The 9,240-nt window shown below is 52.5% G+C and overlaps 1 protein-coding gene across 1 annotated transcript in view; it reads left to right on the forward strand.

Moving 5' to 3' along the window:
- The window catches only part of LOC138645566 (T-box transcription factor TBX6-like), a 75,469-nt gene extending 66,687 nt beyond the window's left edge, over window positions 1-8,782 (forward strand). The window contains exons 6-8 of the mRNA XM_069734974.1: window positions 6,718-6,794; window positions 6,911-7,202; window positions 7,539-8,782. Of these exons, the coding sequence (XP_069591075.1) occupies window positions 6,718-6,794; window positions 6,911-7,202; window positions 7,539-7,872 (703 nt within the window). The 3' untranslated portion in view covers window positions 7,873-8,782. The remainder of the gene's footprint in view (window positions 1-6,717; window positions 6,795-6,910; window positions 7,203-7,538) is intronic.
- Window positions 8,783-9,240: the final 458 nt, after the last annotated feature.

Consider the following 9,240-nt stretch of genomic DNA (forward strand, 5'->3'; position numbering starts at 1 on the left):
AGCCATATACCCATGAGGAATATATCTGGTGGAGGGGGGGGGGGTCCTGTCAGGTATAGAGCCATATACCCATGAGGAATATATCTGGTGGAGGGGGGGGGGGGTCCTGTCAGGTATAGAGCCATATACCCATGAGGAATATATCTGGTGGAGGGGGGGGGGGGGTCCTGTCAGGTATAGAGCCATATACCCATGAGGAATATATCTGGTGGAGGGAGGGGGGGGTCCTGTCAGGTATAGAGCCATATACCCATGAGGAATATATCTGGTGGGGGGGGGGGGGGGGGGTCCTGTCAGGTATAGAGCCATATACCCATGAGGAATATATCTGGGGGGGGGGGGGGGTCCTGTCAGGTATAGAGCCATATACCCATGAGGAATATATCTGGTGGAGGGAGGGGGGGGGTCCTGTCAGGTATAGAGCCATAGACCCATGATGAATATATCTGGTGGGGGGGGGGGGGTGTCCTGTCAGGTATAGAGCCATATACCCATGAAGAATATATCTGGTGGAGGGGGGGGGGGGGGTCCTGTCAGGTATAGAGCCATATACCCATGAGGAATATATCTGGTGGAGGGAGGGGGTCCTGTCAGGTATAGAGCCATATACCCATGAGGAATATATCTGGTGGAGGGAGGGGGGGGGTCCTGTCAGGTATAGAGCCATAGACCCATGATGAATATATCTGGTGGGGGGGGGGGGGTGTCCTGTCAGGTATAGAGCCATATACCCATGAGGAATATATCTGGTGGAGGGGGGGGGGGGGGTCCTGTCAGGTATAGAGCCATAGACCCATGAGGAATATATCTGGTGGAGGGGGGGGGGGGGGGTCCTGTCAGGTATAGAGCCATATACCCATGAGGAATATATCTGGTGGAGGGGGGGGGGGGGGGGGTCCTGTCAGGTATAGAGCCATATACCCATGAGGAATATATCTGGTGGAGGGGGGGGGGGGGTCCTGTCAGGTATAGAGCCATATACCCATGAGGAATATATCTGGTGGAGGGGGGGGGGGGGGTCCTGTCAGGTATAGAGCCATATACCCATGAGGAATATATCTGGTGGAGGGAGGGGGGGTCCTGTCAGGTATAGAGCCATATACCCATGAGGAATATATCTGGTGGAGGGGGGGGGGGGGGGTCCTGTCAGGTATAGAGCCATATACCCATGAGGAATATATCTGGGGGGGGGGGTCCTGTCAGGTATAGAGCCATATACCCATGAGGAATATATCTGGTGGAGGGAGGGGGTCCTGTCAGGTATAGAGCCATATACCCATGAGGAATATATCTGGTGGAGGGAGGGGGGGTCCTGTCAGGTATAGAGCCATATACCCATGAGGAATATATCTGGTGGGAGGGGGGGGTCCTGTCAGGTATAGAGCCATAGACCCATGAGGAATATATCTGGTGGGAGGGGGGGGTCCTGTCAGGTATAGAGCCATAGACCCATGAGGAATATATCTGGGGGGGGGGGGGGGTCCTGTCAGGTATAGAGCCATATACCCATGAGGAATATATCTGGGGGGGGGTCCTGTCAGGTATAGAGCCATATACCCATGAGGAATAGATCTGGTGGGAGGGGGGGGTCCTGTCAGGTATAGAGCCATAGACCCATGAGGAATATATCTGGGGGGGGGGGGGGGTCCTGTCAGGTATAGAGCCATATACCCATGAGGAATATATCTGGGGGGGGGTCCTGTCAGGTATAGAGCCATATACCCATGAGGAATAGATCTGGTGGGAGGGGGGGGTCCTGTCAGGTATAGAGCCATAGACCCATGAGGAATATATCTGGTGGGAGGGGGGGGTCCTGTCAGGTATAGAGCCATAGACCCATGAGGAATATATCTGGGGGGGGGGGGGGGGTCCTGTCAGGTATAGAGCCATATACCCATGAGGAATATATCTGGGGGGGGGTCCTGTCAGGTATAGAGCCATATACCCATGAGGAATATATCTGGGGGGGGGTCCTGTCAGGTGTAGAGCCATATACCCATGAGGAATATATCTGGTGGAGGGAGGGGGTCCTGTCAGGTATAGAGCCATAGACCCATGAGGAATATATCTGGTGGGAGGGGGGGGGTCCTGTCAGGTATAGAGCCATAGACCCATGAGGAATATATCTGGTGGGAGGGGGGGGTCCTGTCAGGTATAGAGCCATAGACCCATGAGGAATATATCTGGTGGAGGGAGGGGGGGTCCTGTCAGGTATAGAGCCATATACCCATGATGAATATATCTGGTGGAGGGGGGGGGGGGTCCTGTCAGGTATAGAGCCATATACCCATGATGAATATATCTGGTGGAGGGGGGGGGGGTCCTGTCAGGTATAGAGCCATATACCCATGAGGAATATATCTGGTGGAGGGAGGGGGGGGTCCTGTCATATATAGAGCCATAGACCCATGATGAATATATCTGGTGGGGGGGGGGGGGGGGTGTCCTGTCATATATAGAGCCATATACCCATGAAGAATATATCTGGTGGAGGGAGGGGGGGTCCTGTCAGGTATAGAGCTATATACCCATGAGGAATATATCTGGTGGAGGGGGGGGTCCTGTCATATATAGAGCCATAGACCCATGATGAATATATCTGGTGGAGGGAGGGGGGGTCCTGTCAGGTATAGAGCCATAGACCCATGATGAATATATCTGGTGGGGGGGGGGGGGGGGTCCTGTCAGGTATAGAGCCATATACCCATGAGGAATATACAGTCATGGCCAAAAGTATTGACACCCCTGCAATTCTGTCAGATAATACTCAGTTCCTTCCTGAAAATGATTGCAATCACAAATTCTTTGGTATTATTATCTTAATTTAATTTATCTTAAATGAAAAAACAAAAGAGAATGAAGCAAAACATTGATCATTTCACACAAAACTCCACAAATGGGCCAGACAAAAGTATTGGCACCCTCAGCCTAATACTTGGTTGCACAACCTTTAGCCAAAATAACTGCGACCAACCGCTTCCGGTAACCATCAATGAGTTTCTTACAAAGCTCTGCTGGAATTTTAGACCATTCTTCTTTGGCAAACTGCTCCAGGTCCCTGATATTTGAAGGCGCCTTCTCCAAACTGCCATTTTTAGATCTCTCCACAGGTGATCTATGGGATTCAGGTCTGGACTCATTGCTGCCACCTTAGAAGTCTCCAGTCCTTTCTCTCAAACCATTTTCTAGTGCTTTTTGAAGTGTGTTTTGGGTCATTGTCCTGCTGGAAGACCCATGACCTCTGAGGGAGACCCAGCTTTCTCACAATGGGCGCTGCATTATGCTGCGATATTTGTTGGTGGTCTTCAGACTTCATAATGCCATGCACACGGTCAAGCAGTCCAGTGCCAGAGGCAGCAAAGCAACCCCAAAACATCAGGGAACCTCCGCCATGTTTGACTGTAGGGACCGTGTTCTTTTCTTTGAATGCCTCTTTTTTTCTCCTGTAAACTATGTTGATGCCTTTGCCCAAAAAGCTCTACTTTTGTCTCATCTGACCAGAGAACATTCTTCCAAAACATTTTAGGCTTTTTCAGGTAAGTTTTGGCAAACTCCAGCCTGGCTTTTTTATGTTTCGGGGTAAGAAGTGGGGTCTTCCTGGGTCTCCTACCATACAGTCCCTTTTTATTCAGATGCCGACGGATAGTACGGGTTGACACTGTTGTACCCTCGGACTGCAGGACAGCTTGAACTTGTTTGGATGTTAGTCGAGGTTCTTTATCCAACATCCGCACAATCTTGCGTTGAAATCTCTTGTCAATTTTTCTTTTCCGTCCACATCTAGGGAGGTTAGCCACAGTGCCATGGGCTTTACACTTCTTGATGACACTGCGCACGGTAGACACAGGAACATTCAGGTCTTTGGAGATGGACTTGTAGCCTGGAGATTGCTCATGCTTCCTCACAATTTGGTTTCTCAAGTCCTCAGACAGTTCTTTGGTCTTCTTTCTTTTCTCCATGCTCAATGTGGTCACACAAGGACACAGGACAGAGGTTGAGTCAACTTTAATCCATGTCAACTGGCTGCAAGTGTGATTTAGTTATTGCCAACACCTGTTAGGTGCCACAGGTAAGTTACAGGTGCTGTTAATTACACTAATTAGAGAAGCATCACATGATTTTTCGAACAGTGCCAATACTTTTATCCACCCCCTTTTTTATGTTTGGTGTGGAATTATATCCAATTTGGCTTTAGGACAATTCTTTTTGTTTTTTCCATTTAAGACAAATTAAATGAAGATAATAATACCAAAGAATTTGCGTTTGCAATCATTTTCAGGAAGAAACTGAGTGTTATCTGACAGAATTGCAGGGGTGTCAATACTTTTGGCCATGACTGTATCTGGTGGAGGGGGGGGGGGTCCTGTCTGGTATAGAGCCATATACCCATGAGACGGTGGCAATGGACTAAAAACAAGGTCATTATGAAATATAGACCAGAGATTATGGAGCCATCTCATCGCATACAGAGTAAAGGTAAAGCGCAGCGTGGTTTTGATTCCAGTTCATGGCACATTCACTCCTCACCAGTGAGATTGCAAAACCAGGAAGGAAAATTTGGCAACCACAGGATGTAGACATTACTGATCTGCAAATGATGAAAAATATTGACATTCTGACCTCTGGAGTCTGAGCCAGGTGTAGAAATCCCAGCATTTCCAGCCCCGGGTGCTATTACCGAGGTTATTAATTGCATCTAAGGAAGGTTCTGCTGCTGAATGCACTTGGGCAAATCATCAAAAGCCGCTGCTGGCAGCTCCTCTGTAATAACCGACCAATGATGTCCCAGATGTTCTCGATGGGAGACAAGTCTGGAGCCGCTGCAGCCGCGAAAGCAGGTTTAGGCCATGGAGGTGGCTCACAGTAGTATGAGGTACATGCGGCCTGCTGTTGTCATGTGAAAAAATGGCTCCTGGGACACTGATTTGGTGGTGGAACCAGTGGCACAGCCATTTCGCCAATGTAACAGCTGCTGGTGCTTCAGGAGTGAAGATAAGAGGGGTCTGGCTACAGGAAGTTATGTCACCCCTCACCATAATCTTGGGAGAAGAACCAGTGTGGCATTCCCTGATGGAGGCCTCTTACTGGCGTTGTCCACGTGATCTCCAGACTAATCTCCAGCTCTCATTGCGTCCAAGACAGAAGCAGAACTCATCGCCGAGAAAAGACTTTTGTGTCGGTCTCCACTGCTGCCTTGCTCTGCACCAATGTGGCCTTTGAGAACGGTTGCGTGAGTTCAGTGGACATCTGTAGCGGATCGTCCGGCTCGCAGCCCAATGTCGTGTAGACGCTGCATGACGTCTTAGTGTCTGTGACATTCAACTTCACTTGCTGCACAGAACAGGTCACTATGCGCCATTCTTCCAATCTGATAAGACCATGTGGTCAACGTCATGAAGAGGGAAGTCGCGGGAATATGGTGGGGATGGTGTGGGCATAATGTCCTGTATGCGGACAACTCTACTCTTCCTTCCAGGTCACTAACAGCTCGGCGTTGTTGCAGCCATTTCTCCAAAGTGTCCCAGGAGCTATTACATCTCCAGGTTGTATTTGCTCCTGTAAGCAGCCTTCGTGCCCTAAATCTGGTCCCGTGGCCGTCTCCAGACTCGGCTCCCGTGGCCGTCTCCAGACTCGGCTCCCGCGGCTGCAGCGTCTCCAGACTCGGCTCCCGCGGCTGCAGCGTCTCCAGACTCGGCTCCCGCGGCTGCAGCGTCTCCAGACTCGGCTCCCGCGGCTGCAGCGTCTCCAGACTCGGCTCCCGCGGCTGCAGCGTCTCCAGACTCGGCTCCCGCGGCTGCAGCGTCTCCAGACTCGGCTCCCGCGGCTGCAGCGTCTCCAGACTCGGCTCCCGCGGCTGCAGCGTCTCCAGACTCGGCTCCCGCGGCTGCAGCGTCTCCAGACTCGGCTCCCGCGGCTGCAGCGTCTCCAGACTCGGCTCCCGCGGCTGCAGCGTCTCCAGACTCGGCTCCCGCGGCTGCAGCGTCTCCAGACTCGGCTCCCGCGGCTGCAGCGTCTCCAGACTCGGCTCCCGCGGCTGCAGCGTCTCCAGACTCGGCTCCCGCGGCTGCAGCGTCTCCAGACTCGGCTCCCGCGGCTGCAGCGTCTCCAGACTCGGCTCCCGCGGCTGCAGCGTCTCCAGACTCGGCTCCCGCGGCTGCAGCGTCTCCAGACTCGGCTCCCGCGGCTGCAGCGTCTCCAGACTCGGCTCCCGCGTCTCCAGACTCGGCTCCCGCGTCTCCAGACTCGGCTCCCGCGTCTCCAGACTCGGCTCCCGCGTCTCCAGACTCGGCTCCCGCGGCTGCAGCGTCTCCAGACTCGGCTCCCGCGGCTGCAGCGTCTCCAGACTCGGCTCCCGCGGCTGCAGCGTCTCCAGACTCGGCTCCCGCGGCTGCAGCGTCTCCAGACTCGGCTCCCGCGGCTGCAGCGTCTCCAGACTTGTTTCCATCTAGCACATCCGGGACGTCTATGTTTGGCGATTACATGAGAGCTGCCGGCGGCGGATCCGGATGATTTGCCCAAGGGCATTCAGCGGCAGGACCTTCCTCAAATGACCATTAATCACCTCAATAGCAGCAGAGGACGGACAGATGTGAAAGTTTTGTTTCCAAAATTTGCAGATCAGTGATGTCTCGTCCTGTAATTTCCATCATGCCACCATTTTTCCTTCGTGTGTTACAATGTCCATGTTGAGGAGGGTAGATGATCTCTTCCTTGCAGGGATCGATCCGTTCGAGTAAAGAGGAAAACGACAACGACAAAGCAGGAGGAAGAGGAGCAGGAGCTGTATCCACCAGGTAGGTGACGCTGGTCTCATTTGCGTATTCTCAGGTTACTACCTCTAGGTGGCGCTGTTGTTCGGTGAGGCAACATGGCAGTCTGGGTCCGTTATTCACTCTTTTATTCCCCGCAGCCGAGTGTAAGAGGCCGCTGTATTCAGGACCCTGCGACTCCACCCTGGATATAGGAGGGGGTCTCGCTCTGCCGCTCCCCAGTCCGGATTGTTCTTTCCATCCCATCACACCACCAAACCCAACTACACCTTCAACCGAAGCAGCAAACCCCTCCCCTCTCACCATCACAGCCAATCAGGAGCAAGCCGAGACACTGGAGATGGACCCCCAGACCGCCGACAACTTCTTACGGCCGGAGAGCGAGGCCTACCCCGAGATGCCACCCGGACTAGATGGCACCCTATACACATGGTGGGTACGGAGTGCAAAATAGCCTTCACGAGCGGTCTGCTGCCGTTTTAGGTTTACAGCTCCGATGCATACTAATATTAGAAGTCATTCTCCTTCCTTACACTACGTTAATATACACTTGGCAGCTCGATCAGACGAGACGTGGATTTGTTCACGGTCCGCTACCATGGAGACCTATAGATGTGATTTGGAGCTGTATACACAAAACGGCAGATTTTACACCTACCGTACATTTTTACTAAATGCACTTGAAGGATAAAAAAAAAACGGAAAAAAAAAAAAAGGTACAGTAGTCGCGTCAGTCGGTAATCTGATCAGCGTCTTCTCTGTTGACAGCCAAAGTGCAGCCCAAGCTTCGGGGGTCAGTCGGACGTCCACCGCCCAGCGCTTCATTGCCACGTTCCAAGCCCCTCAGGAAGCCCCTCTGATCTACGACAGCCAATCAGACTACAGGATTTACGGGCAGGACATGGCCTGCGCAGGGGACTACGGAGCCGCCTCCTGCGCCATCCCCCCACCAGGGCGAGAGGAGGAAGGGGCCCTCAGAGGTTACCTGAAGAGCCCCGACCTGCGCTTCCAGCATTTCCTTCCCAACTCAGGAGCTAAACTTGGACTGCAGTTCTCCGGGCCCCAGATTCAGCGCCTGTACTCTGGGGGCGGCTGGATGTGATCGGACAGCCTACAGGAGACCAGGGCTGGTGCACCAGTCACATCCAGAGCTGCACTCACAAGGCTGCTGGGTGCCACACAGCGCTCACTGCTGCCACCTACTGGTCCAGAGTAAGCAGTGGTGCATGGTGGGAGATCAGGCACCTTCATTTAGTGCATTTATGGTTAGTAGGAAGAGCGGTGAATGCAGCTTTGGCTGTGATCGGAGCACAGGCCACACGATCTGTACATTTTGCCCGTAATCTGTTGTATAGAACATATTTTTTGATAAACTTTTTGTAGTCGATTAGTCGCATCTTGTGGCCCCTGAGGCCACATAATGTACAGCCAAGATCAGTGCTGGCATGTTCCCCCCCCGACAGTCACATAGAAGGGTCTCAGCACTGGGGGGGCAGGGGTGTGACAAAAGGAATTACTAAAAAAGGCTGCATTCACCCCATGGGCCCGGGAACGACTTTCCCGCAGTTATACTTGTATTTTATTTATCAGATTTTTGGACTTATTTTTTCTTTGTTTTACATTAAAATGAGATGTTACACCGCGTGTCATGTTTAATGCAGGGGATAACCAACAATGGTCGCCTCCAGCACACTGACCCCCGCACCGCTGTGTGAGGGTCCCGACCGGCAAATCAATAGAAAAGGAATGGGTATAGAGATATAAATGCTGGGAGTTGTAGTCTCCTAGCTCAGACGGTAATGTTACACCCCGCAGTGCTACTCCTGGAGCCGCCATCTGTCTCATCCTGGCGTCTTGTTTCACACCCACACATCCTCCCCGCCGGACCCCCATTTCACAGGAACATGTAAACTTCCCATCCTCACACTTCTAGGAGGGTCTCATACAGAGGAGGGGGACACTGCATGCAACAGACCCCATAGCTAGCAGTCATGTAAATGAAGTCCAGGGGGATAACAGGAGCAGAATACAAGCAGAGGAACCATCCTCCAGCCCACCCTATGGTCCTGGTGCCTGACGACCCCACTACACAGGCTGGGTGCTAGGGATACACAATCTAATAAGGTCAGTGCTGGCATCAGTCCCCTACAGAATACATATGGCTGCTATATACGGCCACCGCTAGCCGGAGATGTTGCCAACGCACCATAACCGCGAGGCGGCCCCTTCTCTGCATACAGCTACCCGGGGAGATCATCGTCCTGGATGAGAATATTGAAAGATGCTGCCACCTAGTGGTCAAAAAGGAAAATGCTGCATTATGTCCAGGTAATGGAGACAAGCAGCAGGAGCCAGGACTGCCACCAGTCACAACACAGGATCCAAATCCTCATGTGATCTACTCCCTCGCAGCGCTGAGATCCTAGCACTATTCTACAATATGAGAAAGTGATCTGCCAGGACAATATTC

The sequence above is a fragment of the Ranitomeya imitator genome, chromosome 7 (assembly GCF_032444005.1).
Source record: "Ranitomeya imitator isolate aRanImi1 chromosome 7, aRanImi1.pri, whole genome shotgun sequence".
NCBI lineage: Eukaryota > Metazoa > Chordata > Amphibia > Anura > Dendrobatidae > Ranitomeya > Ranitomeya imitator.